This window comes from Apis mellifera, linkage group LG15 (genome assembly GCF_003254395.2).
Source record: "Apis mellifera strain DH4 linkage group LG15, Amel_HAv3.1, whole genome shotgun sequence".
Taxonomy (NCBI): Eukaryota; Metazoa; Arthropoda; class Insecta; order Hymenoptera; family Apidae; genus Apis; species Apis mellifera.
Window position 1 is genome coordinate 3711088 of NC_037652.1, and position 21333 is coordinate 3732420.

The 21333-nt window shown below is 20.7% G+C and overlaps 2 protein-coding genes across 13 annotated transcripts; one reads left to right on the top strand and one right to left on the bottom strand.

Moving 5' to 3' along the window:
- Positions 1-169: 169 nt before the first annotated feature.
- On the bottom strand, positions 170-16775 carry LOC551770 (cytosolic purine 5'-nucleotidase). Of its 10 annotated transcripts, none has more exons than XM_026445375.1 (11): positions 13016-13228; positions 12467-12680; positions 4048-4174; positions 2379-2452; positions 2070-2283; positions 1553-1976; positions 1297-1453; positions 956-1196; positions 653-890; positions 448-564; positions 170-346 (listed from the first exon to the last, which is right to left on the bottom strand). In XM_026445375.1, exons 3-11 carry the CDS (start codon positions 4122-4124, stop codon positions 188-190), a joined length of 1701 nt encoding a protein of 566 aa, XP_026301160.1. In that variant the 5' UTR covers positions 4125-4174; positions 12467-12680; positions 13016-13228; the 3' UTR covers positions 170-187. The 10 variants fall into 10 exon arrangements, with proteins under 10 accessions (XP_026301160.1, XP_026301159.1, XP_026301153.1 ...); XM_026445374.1 differs by having other exon boundaries at positions 12467-12650; positions 13016-13193; XM_026445368.1 differs by lacking the exons at positions 4048-4174; positions 12467-12680; positions 13016-13228 and adding exons at positions 14649-14761; positions 16565-16775.
- LOC552745 (O-phosphoseryl-tRNA(Sec) selenium transferase) lies at positions 16446-19913 on the top strand. Of its 3 annotated transcripts, none has more exons than XM_625120.5 (6): positions 16446-16582; positions 17778-17967; positions 18155-18428; positions 18554-18929; positions 19018-19514; positions 19599-19913. In XM_625120.5, the coding sequence occupies exons 2-6, from the start codon at positions 17854-17856 to the stop codon at positions 19862-19864; spliced, it is 1527 nt and encodes a 508-aa protein (XP_625123.1). In that variant the 5' UTR covers positions 16446-16582; positions 17778-17853; the 3' UTR covers positions 19865-19913. The 3 variants fall into 3 exon arrangements, with proteins under 3 accessions (XP_625123.1, XP_006560737.1, XP_006560736.1); XM_006560674.3 differs by having other exon boundaries at positions 16576-16689; XM_006560673.3 differs by lacking the exon at positions 16446-16582 and adding an exon at positions 16815-16978.
- Positions 19914-21333: the final 1420 nt, after the last annotated feature.

Consider the following 21333-nt stretch of genomic DNA (forward strand, 5'->3'; position numbering starts at 1 on the left):
AAATTATGTGATAATTTTTGTTATAAAGGAATGAAATATAATAGAAAGTTATTATTCTATTGATCTATCTGATTTGAATTTTAAACACAAATATTTATGTATAAGGATTGTATTCAATCCTTTTATAATATTATTAAATGAGAGCAAAGGAACAAATATAATCAAAACAAACGATAGTAAAAATAATTCATTTAGAATTCTTTGTACATGATCTTACATGGTTTGCTTTTTGTGAATCACTATCCTCATCACTACAATCTTCATCATGTGTATGCGTCACATTACGTGGTGTTTCAGGCCTTGCATGAGGTATTTGATTACTGGGACAATCCACATACAAAGTTTTCTAATAATTAATAACATTGACATTTATAATTGCATTCCATATATATATATATATACATATATATATGTATATCAAAAAAGAAACTCTTAGAGTTTACATACGGTAGGATTATTCTGTTCTTCTTCTTCATCATTAAGCTTAGATGTTCGAGATCGACTAATCATTGGTGTTTCCATAACAAATCTCTGTTCATGAGCTACTGTACTCTCATGAGGCATCTTAATATTAGAATTAATTACAAATATTCAATAAAAAAAAATACGAAAATTAATAAATTATAAAAGAAAACATTGTTAATTAACTTACCAACATAGCAGGAGCTCGAAACATATACGAGAATGGATAATATATAAGGTTTAAGAAAGTTGCTGCATAAAGATCAGCATACCTTACAACTTGACTACTGAAAAAGGTTTGTCTACTCCCACTACGAAATAATGAACCCATCATTCCGTAAGCTAAATCCATTTTGTGAGTAACATCTCTTATAGATGTTCGCAGCTTGGAAATATCTGGTTTTTCTTTTGTACTACTATCTAAATTTCTATAGAAGAAAAAGTATTATTCATAAAAGTTATTATTAATGTTTAATAATAATTTTTTTCTTACTTGTACATTTCGCCTAACATAACATCTAAATTTTGTAACTCGGCAAATAATTGACATTTATCGGTCCAAACGTGAAGCTCTTGTACAAGTTCAGGTACTACTAAAAATGTTCTCCATCCTCTAATCTTTTTACTTTTTAAGATATCACCGAAAATATGATCACCAATATATAATACGTCTTTGCCTTTTGCGCCTATTAATTCGGTGAATACATCACATGAGCCTCCTGAATAAACTTCTCCTATAGAAGATAAAATCCACATTTTATTACGATTTTATGATAAAATATAATATTAATTTTATTATAATATATAAACAATATATTAAAACTTTAGATTTACCTGTATGAAGTGGACCTTTGTGCGTGCCAAGTTTTAGAGCTCCAGTTTTAGTATCTACTTGCCGTAAAATTGTACCTTCACCAAAAAATAGTGGTTTCCTAGCATCTACTACTATAGTATCAAAATATGTTTTCCAATTTCTATGAGGTTCATCAGGCTTAAAAATGAAAGATACATTTCATTAATCCATTTCTATCTCTATCTATTATCTATTAAAAAATAGATTTTTTATATTTTATATTAAAAATATATATACCTTTGCACCATGTGGAAAATCGAAGAGATAAGTCATAATTTTATTAGTAAAAACGTACTCGCTATTTGTTAAGAGAAATATTTTTGCCCCGCTTTCTCTAATCCTATTAAGAAACATTGGTAGTCTCCTGTCTTTCTTCACATATAGATCTAAATTTTCCATTGTTTTTGTTTTTAAATTACCATGAAGATGTATCCAATCTACAGCGTTTCGAACATCTTGGAATATGCTTTTGAAAGTCATCGTAAGTTCTCCTTCTTTTACCCCTGTTCTGTCTGGTATGTATTGCCGCGAATTTGTAAAAAAGTCTATCAAACATGCTAATAAATATGATTCGGGAAGATTGAATAGTGTATTGAGCACATATACTCTAGATTCATCTAATTGTAAAAATTTATTCGGATAAAGCTCATATACTTGTGAACTGGAACATAGAAAGAAATATTTTAAATATTCATTCTTAAAAATTAGAAATAAGATAATTGATATATATATATATTTAAAATGTTATTCTTACTGTTTCAAAAATTCGAAACCGTGAACGCAAACTAAGATATTTCCATAAGCGTCCACTTTAAGAAGATTTCCATAAAGACTATCAAACCATAATCCTCGTACCGGAAAACTAGGATCATATTCAAATGCTTTAATTTCTTCTGGATATCCCAGAGATACTAGACGATCTTTTAACAATGTAAAACCCAATTGTTCGTATTCTGGTGATTTGTATTCTAAAATATATTATGCAATTCTTTTTATTAAATTATACAAAAATATTAATATAATATTCATATACTTCACATTATCACAATTAAATATTATTTACCTGCCAAAGTATAATCCATGTCGAAGCCATAAAACTTGATATTTTCTAAATGAAGACTACGATTCACAAAAATTCTGTAACAGAAGTAAATAATAAATTTTAATTATTTGCTTCTCTATTTTTACACAATTATATTTACAATAAAATATAATTAAAATTAATAAAATAAATATATATTAAAATTTTATTTATTTTTAAAAATATAAAAAATATATTTTTAATTAATTTATAATTTAATTATAAAAATTATTTATCAATTAATAGAAAAATGAAAGTTTTTTCACATAATATATATTTAAAATATATATTTAAAAAACTAACTTTTTTTTTAATAAAAAATCGAATTTTTAAAGACTGCGTTTGTTAATATATTTACGATTACCTGTTTACCGCAATTTCTCGAGCTTTAAGCAATATTTCTGGAACCTCTCCTTCAAAATATAATATCTTTATTATATCGAATGGTATCTTCATTATATCAGAATCGCTTATTTTCCTTACATCTTTTAAATTTATATCCGTATTATTCATATTTTTTTTTTCAAATAAAAATTTTTATATATTATAATAAAATATTTTATATTTTTAGACAAGATTATATTTAAAGTTTAAATAAGAATATATATTTAAAGGTTAAGAATATTTTATTTCAATTGTTATTGTTATTGCAAATATTTTTTATTTAAAATAAAAAAAGTTTTTCATTGATTATTTTATTATTTAGTATTTTGCATATCTTATTAAATCTTTCTATTTTTTTATACTTTGATGTATTCGGTTTATTTTTATTTTGTAAATATTATAAATATTGTAATTTACTTTAAATATTTTTTTTTATATAAAATTAAAATTTTTTATTATATATAAAAAATAAGATGAAACTATAATGTTGCCTATATGTAACTATAATCTTTAAAAAATATATATATTTATGTCAGATATATAAAGTATATGTATAAAATTTAGAATTAAAATTCAAAATTTATATATTACATTTTAAGAAAATATTTGTTTATAAAATTTATAAAAATATCAATAATATATATAAAAATTGATAAAAATAGATGACATACATTATGTTGAATAAATAAGACAGGAAAAGATTTATTATACCCATCAGTTTCATTTATGAAAAGAATGATAGATGTTATCCGGTCAATAATCGCATCAATTTATATTAAATTCATAATTTCAACAACTTTGCACATTTAATCAAAATGAATGATAAATTGTTAATGCAATGAAAAAAGCTTGAAATATTAGTTCTAGAATTTTTTATATCATGAAAAATATGTACTGACAAATCAATTCTTTAAAATTTAATTACATAGAATATCTTTAGTAACAGAGAGATGCATAATAATATTATCGATCGATCTAAATTTGACTAGATCTAGTATATTGCTATTGATTCTTATAGATATCGATATTAATTCTTGAATATTAAATATTAACTGATTCAACTTGTAATTATTGAATTTTCGGGTGATTTATTTTAAAAATAAATAACAGATATTGACATAATAATATTCCACGTTTACTTTTAAATCATATAGTAATTTTATGTTATTATTTCTCGTATGATAGAAATATAAGCGATAATTTATCAGCTGATGTGAATTATAATCAATTTTTTTTTCTAACACAAGAGAAAAAACGAGGAACTTACTCGTTTTGGACGCAGCTTCGCGAGTTCACGAAAATCGCAGCCGGTAAGACGTCGTCATTCACATCCTTCAGCCACATTTTGTGCTATTTTCAAATAATCATCAGCACCTCGTGATCGATATGCGTACCTGTTAGTCGGTAATAACAGCTTCGATAGAATGGGAATCGATAAAATGAATATTAATACGGAAAGCTTAATGAATTTAACGAAAATAAGATGTTTAATTGATGATTTTGTAAATTTTCACGACATTTATTTTCTTTCTTAATCGTAACATGACTAATTTGTTATTCTTGCTACTGTTTTCTATTTACGATTTTTGTTATATTACACATCATTTATAAATACAAATTGATATAATCATATCGATTTTGTAAAAATATATTGAATGCAATAAATTGCTTATTTTCATTATTAAATTGTAGAATCAAAAATGTTGCAATTTTATTTTTAAAGATACGCATTTTCTTTGAGAATTATTTTAACCAAAATAATTTATTACTCCAATGATTAATTTCATAAGTAAAATAATGAAATATATAATAGACAGTATAGAAGAACTCGAAACATTAACAAAAACAATTAATATAAATTTAATCGTCAATTTCAAAAATATTTTTGAATAAATTACCCATTATTTCTTTTTTAATTCATTACAAGTTCAAGTTTAAATGATATCGAGATCGATATATCTATTATAAATATCTATTATAAATTACATATATCATTATTGATAATATTATAATAAAAAAACAATTTAATATTATCATTAATTGATAAAAAAAACATATATTAATCATTTGTAGATTATATAGCGATTTATATAGCGATATATAATTTATGTTGAATGTCAATGGTACATTGAATGTATTATTCCAACAAGCAATATCTACAAAGAAACTAATTTCATTAATGCTATTTATCGATATTATCTTGTTTAAACGTGTCTTTTGAAGATCAAAAGTTCTATTATTCAAAATTAAGAATGTATATATACGTATACTCAATGACGTGATATAGTTAATATTTCTTAGAGAATACATTACGATCAATTTAAAAATTAAAAAAATAAAAATTAAATATTCTATTAAATCTATTGAAACAAATTTTTAATAATAATTTATTCAGATCGTAATTTTTTTTTTCTTCTAAAAATTTTATTTTTAGAAATTTTATTTTATATGATTTTGATAAATTATGGGATACCTGAAACTTGATGTCTTCAATAAGAAATAAAAAGAATAATTATATATTATATATTATAATATACATATTACATATTATAATATTATAAGATAACATCAACTCTAAAAAAAAAATAAAATTATTTTATTATATTTGATAAAATAAGCATTTAATAATCAATTAATATAATTTTTATTGGTTTGATTCAACAATCAGACAAAATCAACATATGGATTTACTTTAAGTCTATATTATAAATTTTATACTTAATTAACATTATTTATTTATTAACTTTATTAATTTTATTAATATAGATAGTATAATTATGTTATCGACATGCATATTTTATATAGTATCTGTTTACCGTGTTGCTAGTGTTTGTATTTCAATATTATAATTATCTAATAATTTTATTAATCCTAATCTTTTTTATTCACTGATTTTTTTTTTTAAAAAAAGATATCATATAATATTTTAAACACAATTGTATATATATTTGTACTATTGTATTGTTATTTGTAAAACATCAAAAAAGTCACTTTTATTAACATAAAAATAGAAACATGTAATGCACGTGAAAGTCGCGTGACAGAAAACTACGATCTGATCCGTTCGATGATCGAACGTCAACTGATTCTTGACTTACCAAGTAACGTAATAACGAGTAACGAGTATAGTAATATGCGTAGATAAAAATTAATTCATCAGAACAGGAATTCACTCTATTTCAGTTACTATAGTACTATAACACTATAGTTACTACTTATAATATATAAATATTTCTCTAATGATGTATAACGAATATAAAGAAACACGCTTAAAATAGGATTAAATGTCGTTGTAATTAAAATTTCATGGTCATACTTATTTACGTTGCCTCATATTTGAGAATAAAATGAAGCATGATTCGTGCCAGAAATGAACTATGAACTGTTCTTTATCATTATTATATAATAATAATTTGCATCTTAATAATATTATTTTTAAAATATTTTTAATATATATATTATAACATAAATATTACAATATAATATTATAGAATAATTAAATTTAATATAAATATAGCATAAAAACTTATTTAAAAATTAATATGCGTATATTTCATTTTTTTAAAATTTTTATATATTTATCAATTATAAAATTCCTTTATAATTATCAATTTATACTAATATTACACTAAATGTGTGATTTTTCATAAAAAATTTCTATTTTGTTTCGTAAAATATCGCTTGCAATTTTGAATAATACAAATATATTCATTTCATTTATTTAAAAATCATCAAAAATTTACAAATATAATTTATATGCAAAATATCTATAAAATATTCGGATTAATATGTCATCACAAATAAAAGTGGAACTTTCTTGACAATTAATTCTTAAACAAATTTTATTTAAGGCATTTATATGATTCATATGATCGATGATCGAATAACAGTGATCGAAAATGTAGTTAAAACAGAATAATTTTTTTTATTACATAATGTATGAAAATTGTTTTTTAAAAAATTAATTACAATTACAATTGGTTAAAATCACGAAAAAAGTAACAATAAAAATTTAAAATATACATTTTGCAAAGTTATATTAGTTATATATAAAATTACAGTTTTTATTTCCTGATCAAGGTTGGTTAACATAAGATTGGTTACATTGAAAAATATAAAAATCTTTTAGAAAAAAATTTATTATGAAAATCTTACGATTTTCACTATTTTTAATTATTTGTAATTGATAGCAACGCTAATTGATTTCGACGAAAATTTCAACATAACATATAAGTGAGATATATATCTCAGTATATACTTATCTTTTTAATTTTTATTTTAGATAAGAAAGCAGTAAAATGCAATATTTATTATTTTCTTCGTAATTCCGATCAATTGCAACTTTTTAAAAATTTTTTTATACGTCATGTATAAATAAATTTTTTTAATTTCTCGAGAAAATTTAAGTGATTTGTAAGTCCAAAGAAAGTTATTTTATTTCCAAGAGTAAACTTATATTTCTATTTAGTATTATAAATATTTTCAAAATTTTCTTTATTAATTATATCATTTTTTTATTAATAATATAATTTCTAATTTTTCAAGTGTCATATTATAAAATTTTACTTATTAAGCTAAATATTTATAATTAAAAATAAATATTTATAATTAAAAATAATAATAAAATTCAAGAAGTGGAATAATATAAAAAAATAATATCAAAATAATGAAATATATAAATTTATAAATTTTTAATATATAAATTTTTTATATTTACAACTTAAAATCAGATAATAATTAATTTATGAATATTATTTGTATTATCAATAATTTTTACAAAATATTTATAATCTAGTCATGATAGATATTAGCCATGTACTTTATTTTATCGAAATTAAATTTTATTAATAATTTTATTTTATTAAACAAATAAAATATATAGTATAAATGTTGTACATTTGTTATCACACTTATGTGATTTTGAGTCGTTTTAATTTGTGTTTCGTTTATAAATACAATCTAATTTTTATTAAAATTTCTATCCATATATGTAGAATATCGATAATCGTATTTAATTTTCTCTATATATTTTCAAGAAAGATTATTAATATGGATGAATGAATAAGGACATGAATTTTTTACATAAAAGAAAAAAAATGAGAAAATTCAATATATTCTATCAAAATAATAGAAAAATAAATAGAAAATTCTCGCATATGTATTCGAATTTGAAAGAAATTAAACAAGATTTGTGACCATCATAAAAATTACAAATTGAATGGAATTTAGTGCAATTTTTAATTGTTCCAACGTGAACTTCTTTTGCTACTTATTTCATGGTATCGACTTTTGGTTAAGTCGGTCAAGCATTGCATGAAGATTCATGTATATATATAAATTTCCATTAAGCTGTATATCATTTATATTTTCATTCTATTTATTCATTGTTTATATCGTATATAATCGTTATTCAATAAAAAAGCGATCACTTAAACAATTTAAGAAATTTCTGTAAAAAAACTTGTCATGGAAATAAATTATTTCTTGATAAAAATAAAAGAAATATTTTTTAATAGAAATTCAAATAATTTATATTAATATTGCATATTTTTAGAGAGAACTTAAATTAATCTTTATCTTAAATTTTATTGCATTATTTGCAATTAAACAATATTATATAATAAAATCAATATAATGAAAGTGATATTTCTTTTCAAAAGAATAGATAATAAGAATAGATAATAAGAATAGATAATAATTAAACAAAAAAATGATGTCTTATTGGAAAATAAAATTTATTGAATAAATAGATTAAAAGAAGAAAAATTTCTAAAATTTCTATATATATATTCTAAAACTTAAAGAAATATAATAAAATAAAAATAAAAAATAATAAGTTTCTTTCATTGAACACATAATATCTTGATAAACAAAAAAATCAAGAATTAACGATTAATGATAGTGGATTGCCGCAATATGATATCATAAAATTTTCTTTTTAATATTGTTATCGATAAAATTGTTTCATAAGATTCGAAATCAAGATCACTATTTAAATCGTAACTGTGATACGTGCGCACACGTTCGTCTACTTAGATGCTAGCTAAAATTAAATTCTAAACATAACTAAAAGCGCATTTACCCATTGCCTTTTGCTTTGTTCGAGCAATGATTTGCTCTCAATGATATTAATAATAAACGTATACATCATATTTAATTTAAATCATTTTTTTTCAATATTTTCCACGAATTTTGTTGAAATAAATTACACTTAAATTTCGATACTTTATATTTAGATTTATATAAATATTTATTATTATATTTAGATAATATAAATATTTATGATATAAAAAATTTTATTTTTTCACTAAAATATCCTTTCAATTTAAAGATCAATTTCAAATTTTAATGTTTTTTTATTTGTAAAAATTTTTTTTTTAATATCTTAACTTGTTAATTTTTCTTTTTATTTTTATTGCTTATCTTTTTTTTTTATAAAATTCTTCTATAATTTCAATAAAAACATAAAAAAAGATAATATTAAAAAAAATATATTGAAAAAAATTCATTAAAAATTAAATTATTTCCAATTCTCAAAAAACATTTATTTATAATATTAAAAAATTAATTAAAAAATAAAATTCTTATAAACTTTCAAAAATTTTCTTAGCAATTATATAATTATTAAAAAATTATTTTTGGAAACTTGAACATTAGAGATTATAATATTTGAATTCAACTTATACTGATTAGATTAATATGTATGACAAATTTCTGACATTCTAATATTTTTAAAATTATTTTATAAAATCTATAGTTTAATTTTAAATTTTAAAAAACATTATAAGACAGTTAATGATTTTGTTTTGTTAATGATTTTAAATATTGATATTGACATATTATATCTATTTTTCTTATATCTATAATAAAATAAATAGTAATATTAAATCAATCAGATTTTGAAATTTATTTATTATTTAAATATCTAAATGATTCAAATTAAATTTGAAAGAAGTTTAAGATGATATAATATATTTAATTTCTATTGAAAAAAATTAAAATACTATTATATGACCTTGTATGCTATTGTATCAATCAGTGCCTCTATTAATTCTTTAATTCAAGATTTTATTATGTAATTAAAGCTGTTATTTAAACAAATAACAATGATATGATAGATTTTTTAAGATTTTCTAAAGGATATAAATTATATATGTAAAAATATAATTGTAAATTTATAATATATAATAATAAATATAAAACATCGTTAAAGTTCTTTTTCCTAATGTTTTATATTATTATACAATTAATAATTATTAATATATTAATAATTTATAATTTATTTAATATATAGGTTCATCAGCATTTTTCTTTGAAACTTATTGGCTATCGTGAGTCATTTATAATTTATGGCAGACGTGACAACAAACGCATAAATAACACTTTTGAATAACTCAAGAAATATAATTTCAAAATAATCCAAATGATTAATAAATAAGTCATACAAAATAAACAAACAAATTTATTTAAGTTTTTTTATACAAATTCATTATAAAATGGATTTGTCAAAATGTTTTCATATTCAATGAAAAATAATGAAGCTACTATATTATAATATCAAAAATTTGATTCAGCTATATATTCCACATTGCAGGATCGGATTGATAGTAAAGATTAAAACAAACACAAAAGTTAATATATAAAAAATTTATTAAATTATAATTAATTAAAGTTTATGTTAGAAACAAGATGAAAATAGAGTGAGATAATTTTATTTTTATTACATTTTACTTTTATCTAATATCAAATTTTTATATTAAGAATGTTTTTATATTAAGAAATAAGATTCATTGAAATTTTTATACACCTACTTTTGTGTTTGTTTTGTCCTTTAGAATAACTCTTCAAAGATATACGAATTAACTGTGTACGAATTAATGTTTATTCCTTGCGATTTGATAGTTGGATTATTTTTAAATCAGTTAATTTAAATGTCAATGATAATATTAATTAAATAACACAAAAATTAAAATATTTAAGTTTGAATCTATCATTTTTTAGATCATTTTTTATTCAGACATCATATTTCGAGGGGTAATTTAACAGTTTACAAAAAATATATGAAAATTTCTTTCTCCTAAATATGTATTATGTTTACATTTGTAACATATTCAAAGAACTAATATAAGTCACGACATAAAAAGAAAATTTTAACATAGTCGAAGAACTAATATATAAAACACAATACGAAAAGGATTCTTTTTTGTTTCTTTTTTGTTTCAATGAATATTATTTAAGCTTCAAATCTCCTTTTCAAATTTCTATCATATTTCTATCAAATATTATCTGACGTTCTGAAATTTGAAACATACTAATGGCACATATTTGGAAATAATTAATAATATTTGATTAAAAAAAATTTAAACAATAGAGGAAGTAAATAAAATTAAAGTAATTAAAATTTTATTTTTATAATCTAATCAAGATTAAAGATTATATTATCAATTACTTCTTTTATATTTTTAAATCTCATTTTCTCATTTAATTTTTAATCAATCAATTTTCATATTTATATTCTTTAATAAATATATCATGCGATAGTTTTTTAAATATTTATCAATATTTTTAAATCTTATATGATGCATTTGAAATATATTAGCAAAATTGCAATTAAATATTATTAAATAAAATTTAATAAATATTTCATCATGTTATTTAAGTTTTGATTATTTTACAAAACTCAACTTTTTGTATTTTAAACTTGTGAATTATTAAAAACTAAAATGAAGGATCGCGTGCAATAAAATAATTGATTCGAATGATATCATTATTGAAGATCAAATGATCACATTGGAACAAAGAAAATTTTTGTAGATAAAATGTGGAATTTGAATAAATTTCATAAATGTCATTGCGAATAATAAAAAGAATAGATAATAATAATAAATAATCTGTTTATACATATATATGTATACATATATATATGTACCAAATACTTTGAGAATAATAAAAAAATAACTTAAGACAAAGAATTTTTATATATCATATTGATATATAAAATTAATATTACATTTTAATAATTTTTATTACATATTTCAGAATCAAATTTTTTCAATTGATGATGGAAAATTTTCGATTATTTGAAAGTAATGATATCTTGTTTAAATATAAATTTATAAAGATACTATAGACTATTTTATGATCTAGAGTTAACATCTGCATTGCAGTAAGAAGAAGCTGCATATGTAAAATATAGATTATAGATGAAATGAAAAATATCTTCTCTATTTATATATATTTATATATATATAAATAAAAATTAATAAATGAAAACATGTTAAGATTTCTATATTCTAAAAATTATTAATATTTGTTTAAACATCTTATAGATGATTGTGATTACAAATAATTGCAAATACGCATGCGCGCATTATTATCACACTTGTAGGAGGGAGAAAAAGAAGAGTGAAGGAGAAGGAGGAAGGAGAGAGGGAGGGAGGGAGGGAGGGAGGGAGGGAGGGAGAGAGAGAGAGAGATATTTGTCCTCTCATAAATATTTAACAATTTTATCAAGAAAACTTTAAAATCTTTAAACAATTGTGATAATCATTGTATAATAATCATTAGTACCATTAATAAAAATTTTGTTTTGATAAAATTCATAAATAATAATATAATCTCAAATAAATCATTACATATTTTAAATAATATATTTGAATCATCAAAATAAAATAAAAAAAATTTACCTGTGACCTAATTCACGCTTATCTATTTGTATGCCGTGGCCACCCTCATTGTAACTATCCAAATCTTGTTCGTTATAATTATTGGTTATTGTTATATTGTGATTTAAAGAAAAGCAAACCATCGATCGATGAAAGGGTTCTTCATGAAAGATGTTTGACTCATCCGGGAATCGGACTTTATACCCTGCTCCAGAACATTCGAAACCGCTTGTTACTGATCAAAGAAATTTTATCGTAGAATAAAAGTGTAAAACTATAAAAATACTATAAAAAAATCTGATTTGCATTAATAACAATTTTTTTTCTATTTAAAATTCTATTCATGTAAAAAAAATTAAGAATGTAAAAAATGAAAAAACATAAATCGCTGAAGATTGAAATTTTGTAAAATCTAAATTTAACAAATTATCAATACAAATATAAACGTTCTTTTTAATTGAAATATTAATAATATATTATATTTTATTCAATAAAAAGTGCACAGTATATTGTACGTGTAAGTTCAATAAGAGAAACGAATATTAACGAATAGAAACAGAAAAGAATTACCAGTTTTGTTCGATATATCAACCACATTTTCACGACTCATAACGCGTCGATTGAATTGTTGGAAATCGATCACAAGACAATTCGAAAAAAGAAAAACAGAGAAAGAGACAAAGTTATTTATGTTAACTGATTAGTGTGAATGACAACGATATAATGAGCACAATGAAAATTTTCAGCTACGTTACATGCAAGCAAACAACAAAATATGGCGAGAATAGTAACAAAGATAAGAAGGCTGTTAGGGTCATTCGTATGACGATGATAGGAAGCTAAAAGGAAAAGTATACACAAAAATTTGTAATAATCGAATGAAAGTAAAATAATTTTCTTATTTTATTATTTATGAATGAAAAAGGATATAACAAATTTGAAAAATTGATTTTCATTTGATTTTCAATCAATAGATTAATAAATTATATAAGATTCTTTAAAATTTTAATAATTTATTGTTTAAATTATTTTATTATTTTTTATTATAAACTAAAAAATTTTAAATATAATTAAATTATTAATATAATTATAATTAAATATATTTTTTTTATAATTTTGTTTAAAATACATTTTGTTATAATTTTATATAAGATATTATATAAATTACAATATAAGTTGCACATTATTCATTCAAAATTAAAATAATGTTTTATAAAAATCTTCTATGATTTATAAAACATTATATGCATTTTAAAAAGATATTGATATTAACTAGTATTCGAAAACAAATAGAAGAAATACTTAAATAAAATAATAAAAAAAATAGAAAAGAAATTTTTCAATTTTTAAATGTTAGTAAGTAATACTCTTCTTAAGTAATTCTTTAAAAAGAATTTTCTTTAAAAAAAACTTTTATAAGAATAAGAATAGAAAATTTATTATTATCAATAAGATCTTTTGATAGATACTATTTAAATTTCGATAGCATAAATTAAAAAAGTACAAAAAAAATATTGTATATAATGTTTTCAAACAATTCTAATCAATTCTTATGTCGAAATGAAATTATTATAGAGAAATACATTAATACATATCAAGTTTGTTTATAAAAATTTATAGCATTCACGATCGCAATAGAAATATATGTATAAAATTGAACCAATTATTTTCGAGTAATATGATCGAACTGTTACTAATAGTGTGCAGACTGTTCATATAGCCTTGACGATTTTGTATATGTAAATATCGTAAAATTTTAGACAATTCGTATGATATTTGAATAAAAGTATTTGAATTATATAATAATATTAATAAATATAGAATTCAGTATTATACTTATTTTTATTATATTTATTGATTAAACAATGATTAAACAATATTTAAATAATTAAATTTCTTTTAATTATTAACTTAGATAATTAATGATGACAAATGAAAATAAACAAATATCTATATATATATATATATATATACTTAATTATATATATATTTTTATATTATAATTATATGAAATAGAAATAATTTTATTTATCATAACTTATAAGTAAAATTTAATATATAAAATTGATTATTTACATATTTTAAGTAAATTATTCTATTTTAATTCTTTTTTATAAATTTTTTATTTAAGTTGTATTAACAAATTTTTATCATTTATTAAATATACAATTGATAAAAAATTAATTTAATTAATTTCACTAACCTTTGACTAGCTTGTCGATACCATTTTTTATTTCCACTAGGATCATTTTCATGTTGAAGTGTAGTAGAAACATGATCTCCATGAGAATTACAATTTTCCAATTCCATGATTAACTGAAAAAAATGAAACAAAAGGATTTATTAATTTTTCAAAACAATTTTTTAAAATTTTCATTATCATTAATTTCAATAAATTTTTATCTATTGTTTATTATTTAAGAAATTTTGATTTAATTTTAATAGAATTATAATAATAAATATATTATTATTAATAAATAATATTATTAATAATAAATATATAATATTATATATTTATAATATTATATATTTAATTATAAGTATTATAATTAAAAATCTTTGAATAAATTTGAATCATCATGATTGAAATTATTACTTTTCAACTGCAATAAATATTTATATCATAAAAGATATTGTACAAAAAACAAAGTTATAATAAATACAATAACAAAAAATGCATTTAATTACAATAGAAATAATGAAAATAAACTAATATATATAATATTGAATAATATCATCATATTATTTTAATTATCAATCATATTATTTTTTACAAAAATTCATAAAAATACATAATATATACATAATAACTAAAAATATCAATTTTCAGTTATTAAATTATTTATTAATGCAGAAATATAAAAATAAAAGTCGTCACAAAAAATATTTGTGTAAGTTATTATAAAAAATGCTAAAAAAAATTATTCAACCATAGATATTGTAATTGTTAATCCAATTCATTATCGGAAATATAAAAGAATTTATTTAGTATAATTAAATTTTTAATGATATTCAATTTTTTATATAAATATAGATAAATAAATTAAAAATATTTTTCTTACTTAAGTTTAACACCGATATGATGCGATAACCTGTCATTCGAGTACTAATCCAACACTATTGGCATAATGCAAACTACCGCGCACGAAGTTCTATTCATTGAAAGTGTAACTTGCTCACAGGTATGCCAATGCAGAAACTTGAAATATTCCTACACTAATTCTGATTTATTGAATATTTGTAACATAGGATTAACTTTATTCGAACTGATAAATTGTAAATATCATAGCACAGAAATATAAATTAAATATATATTTTACTTTAATATAATAAAATAATTTTTTCTTTATACAATAAATAATTTAGCAATGCAATAAAATATATAAATAATTGTTATTATGATGTATGTAATTAATAAAAATATTTTTGCAAAATAGCATACAGGAACTAAAATAAAAATAAATTTTTATTATCTATTAATAATGAAAATTTATATTAAATTAATTACATGAAAACTATTTATATTTAAAAAAATATAATGGCGCCAAATCAAAATATTCAAATATAAAAATAAAATTTTTTATAAAAACTAAACTTTAATTACATAAAATTTAAAAAGAATTAAAACATTACAAAGCTATTATAAAATATACACAAAATATTAAAAAATTAATACAAATATTTAAAAAAATGTTTAATTTAAATAACAATAATTAATAAACAAAATAATTTAACAATTAAATAATAAATACAAAGAAATATTTTATTACTATTTTTATCTTTATGATATTGCTATAAACTATTTTCATATTATAAACTATATATATTTAAACTATAATAAAATATTAAGATTATGAACTTAAAATATTAAGATAATCAAATAAAAAAAGCAATAAATATTTTTAAAGCAATAACAAAAATATAAAAAATATTAAGAAAAATATATAATGTTATATAATGTATTAATAATTTTAAATTTTTGCAAAAATTTATAGAATATGCACAACATACTTAAAAATCGTTCTGCACTACGTTTCCATTTTTCATATCAGCATATGATGATCGATGATTTCAATGAGAACAAGGAAGAAGATACATGATTATCAATAAATGATGCACCTGCTGGATAGTTGAATTGTAAGTTGCACACGAATCGTTTTGATCTGCAAAGACAACGGACGAATTCGTTCGTAGCGCCGTGTGTAACCCGTCCGTCCGTTGTCGTCTGAATGCCATAATTCGAGGTAAAATCTCGTAATTCGTAGTTTTTGCAATTCTCCATGCGTCCGCGGTACACATCGTATAACTAACAATAATTGAAACGCAGTGCTGAGATCCCTCTGATCAAACAATTACATTGCATCCTCTCTATTGCGTAAAATTAATCCGATTTAAGTGACCTCGACACGACATAACCTAACAATCTGCCTGCTGACAATTCCGAATGACCACAATACAGGTCGTGTGTATATTTATTCGATTTCGTTGAATGCACGTATAAAATTATGGCTCGGAGTCTTTGGAATGCGTCAGGTAGAGCATGGTCATTAATGCATCGTCACAAATTACATCGTAGCCCAACCCATTTTTTATTCAATTGTTTTTTAAGCAATTTCATAAAATTGTATCAATATTCAAAACAATTAGTTTATTTATTTACTATTTTATATAATTATTGATGTTATAATTGTTTATATATTTTTTTTACTTTCATAAAAATTATTATTCCAAATATAATAAAAATACATAACCTATATATCGGTTTTATGTTAAATTTGTTAAATTTTTATAAGCAAACAAAAAATGTATTTATGTATTGTTTGTAACTATTTTAAATGTATTTCTCATATTTTCAAACAATTAATTTTTAGTATTTTGTAAAATTATATAATCTTATATTGTAAGTATTTTATTGATATATAAATGTGATCAATATTTTTTTTAAGTTAAATACTTATATTATTTTTTTGTTTGTAATTAATTTTTAGATGTTATGTGACGAATAATTTTTTGTATTTATATTCTAATAAATTTCATTTTTATGTAAAAAATTTGTGTTTTATTTTCTTCAATATTTTTGCCTTTTGTTTATAAAAATTAATCATTAAATAATATATTTAATTAAAGTGTAATATAATTAAGAAATCAATATTATATATTATTACAAATATATATTAAATATTTATATTAATTTATGTTAGCATTATGTATATTAAAGAATAACACTTTCATAAAAATATATATCATTTCTTTATATTATATAGTGAACATTTTATTCCTATTATTTGTAACTCAATAAATATTCTAACAATTTAATATTAATTATTAAAAGCAATGCTGTGCTAAGACATCAAACTTCCTAATATTTGTGGCCTAAATATTTGAAAAAGTTAAAAAAATTCAAGAAGATGAATAATCAAGCATTCAGTTTGGCTGAAAGACTTATTCCTTCAACATATGTACAACAAGGTCTAAATGCAAAAAAAGCACGTGAAAATCTTATAAGACATTTTATTGAACATGTAAGATTTTATTTAAAATTTATATAAAATTATTAATTCTATTTTATATTCTATATTGTATCTCTATTTTATTTTATTCTATATTTCTATATTTCTATATTTTATTTTATTCTATATTTTATATTAATAATATAATATATTATTTATATATTATTATATAATATTAATAAATATTTTTTTAAAATAGCAAAAATGGCCAGAAGAGGGTTGGGATGATGCAACAATAGAAGCTTTTCTCTCAGATTTATCACAAATGGATAGCAACAATTTTCCTTCTAATTGTAGTGTTGGAGAACGTGAAGCAAGAATTATATCAAATATTGTTGCAAGGCGACATTTTCGAATGGGTCATGGTATAGGTAGATCAAGTGATTTAGAAGAAGTACAACCAAAAGCTGCAGGAAGTAGCTTGATGTATAAATTAACAAATGCTTTAGTACTTGAAGTTATTCGATATATGGGTAAGATTAATATATTTATTAATATATTATATTATATTAATATATTTATAATATATTTAAATTCTTTAATAATTTTATCTAATTATTGAATTTTATCTAACATTAAATATTATTTTTCATTATAGGTGTAAAAAGTATAGCAGGTTGTTTTTTATCACCAATGGCTACTGGTATGAGTTTGGTGTTATGTATGTTAACATTTAAACAGGATAGACCACGAGCTAAATATGTTTTATGGCCTAGAATTGATCAAAAATCAAGCTTTAAATCAATAATCACAGCTGGATTAGAACCAATTGTTATTGAAACTAAAATAATTGGAGATGAATTGAAGACAGACATGCAAAGACTTGAATCTCAAATGGCAGCTTTAGGTGAAAGTGTTGCTTGTGTGCTCACAACAACTAGTTGCTTTGCACCTAGAGCATGTGATTCTGTTGATTCTATTGCAGCACTTTGTACACAATATAACATTCCTCATTTAATAAATAATGCATATGGGTATGTTCATATAATCAATTTTTTTAAGTATTTTATATAGAAAAAAATATTCTTTTATAATAAAAACTTAAAAAATATTTTTTTACAGGTTACAGAGTACAAGATGTATGCATCTAATACAAGAAGCATCGCGTAAGGGTCGTGTTGATGCTTTCGTTCAAAGCACAGATAAAAACTTTCTAGTGCCAGTTGGTGGTGCAATTATTGGTTCATTTGACAAAAATCTTTTAGATCGCATATCAAAAATGTATCCAGGTCGTGCAAGCGCTAGTTCTATTATGGATGTAATGATAACATTATTAAGCTTAGGAATGGCGGGTTATAAACAATTAATAACACAACGTAAAGAAATGTATTCATATTTAAAAGAAGAACTTGGAAAATTAGCAGCAAGACATGATGAAAGGTTGCTAGATACTAAAGGAAATCCTATATCAATAGGGATGACTCTTCAATGTTTAAGTCATCAGCATGATAATAAGCAAGTTACAATGTTAGGTTTGATGTTATTTCTTCGCAATGTTAGTGGTACAAGAGTAATAACAACAACAGAATCTAAACATATTGTTTCACATAAATTTGAAGGTATGTGACCAAAAATATGTGACTAGTATATTTGAATAGCAGTTTGAAATTCATTATATTTCTTATTCATTTCATTTAAATCAGGTTGGGGAGCACATAATAGTAATTATCCAGTACCATATTTAACTGCTGCTGCAGCTTTAGGTATGAAGAAATCAGACGTGGATATGTTTATACAACGATTAGATAAAGCTTTGACTAAAGTAAGAAGACGCTCAGCTCCAGTTACACCAACAGCATCTCTTGCTGGATCCAGTATTAATGGAGATGCAGGAGGTACTGGTGGTCCTGGAGAATCTAGTACAGCTTCAACTAGCCGAGCAAGTAGTAAGGATAGTTTGAGAAAATGAACTGTAATCAACGCAACTGGTCAGTCGAATCAGTACATTAATTTGTAAGTAAATCATTACTTACATTTAATACATGTTGCATATTTCTAAAGAAAATGTAGTAAAGAAATGAATATTTTTTTTTTATTTAAATAAATATTTATATTATTTAATATTTATGTGATCTATTTATTTGAAATTTATATCTAAAATATAATTTATAATAATTTAATTTTTCTCCAGATGAAATCAACTACTATTTATTAAGAATTTATGTATTTTGTATGTTATGTTTATGTATGAATTTTTAATATTTTTAAATTGTTTGCAAATTAAAAATTTAAGTAATGAAAATATATTTTAAAGAGATATGCAACAGTAAAATGTGTTGATTCGTCTGTCCTCTTGCGTTGTAATATCGTCAATTGTCATAAAATAAAATAAAGAAATTCCATATAAACAATATTAACATCAGAATATTTAAAATATTAATTTTCAAAGGAAAAATGTTAGTATATTCTATATGTTCATTTAAAGATATTAAATAGTAAACATGGTCAAGATTCTATATTACTTTTTTGTATACATAATCACTTTTTAAACAATGCATATATCAAATATTTGCTTAAAATAAATATTGAGCAATATTTATTAATTTTTATTTTCATTTTATGTAATATTTTATGAGATTTAAATAAGATGAGATTTTATTAATTTATATTTAAAAAAATTTTCTATAAATATATTTTTTTTAAACATATTTCATAAAAAAATATATTTGAATATTATTTTGAATATTTTTAATATCATTTCAGATAATTTTAGTTATATAAATAATTAACATCATTAAAATTATTTTAATAGTTTTACCCAATATTATAAATATATATTTTACTAATTATTACATTATATTTTTAAAATAATTTTAAAAATAATATAATTCTATCAATGGTCATATAGATATGTTATTACTTGTAAAGAGAGATTTATAGTAGATAGAGTACTTGCTTAATCACACTATTATAGAAAGTGTGTACAAAAATTAGAAGCACTATATATAAAAAAAAAATACTCTAAAATCTGTAAACTAAATACAGATATAAACATATTGTTTATGATTTTCAATTTTTTGTTATTATCTAAATATTAATTTATAAACAACATTTTATATATCTATATATATACGTTATTATCAATTACAATTTCTTATACAAAAATAAGCACTTTATAATATTTTTAAAAAAATAATGAACTCATAAAACAAATCAGCAAATTTAAACATATTATATTGCTAAACACAATCATTTTTTTTATGTGCATTTATATTGCATATAATAATTTATATATGCATATGCATATATAAGCTGTACTTGAAAATTCACTTTTGGATAAATTACTTTGTGTAACAATTATTTCTTAATATTTTTAATACATATATTACATCAAATATAATAAGATAAGTCAATTAACATTCAGTACAATATTCAACA

Bases quoted from the DNA above. Each gene is read 5' to 3' on its own strand.
- LOC551770 (XM_026445368.1), bottom strand. From the start codon at position 16,744: ATGTGTACCGCGGACGCATGGAGAATTGCAAAAACTACGAATTACGAG. The intron at 1,454-1,552 runs GTATATATATTT...TTCATTTTTAAG, and splicing joins ATTTTCCACATGGTGCAAAG to CCTGATGAACCTCATAGAAA. The intron at 891-955 runs GTAAGAAAAAAA...TTTCTTCTATAG, and splicing joins ATGTTAGGCGAAATGTACAA to AAATTTAGATAGTAGTACAA.
- LOC552745 (XM_625120.5), top strand. From the start codon at position 17,854: ATGAATAATCAAGCATTCAGTTTGGCTGAAAGACTTATTCCTTCAACA. The intron at 17,968-18,154 runs GTAAGATTTTAT...TTTTTAAAATAG, and splicing joins TAAGACATTTTATTGAACAT to CAAAAATGGCCAGAAGAGGG. The intron at 19,515-19,598 runs GTATGTGACCAA...CATTTAAATCAG, and splicing joins TGTTTCACATAAATTTGAAG to GTTGGGGAGCACATAATAGT.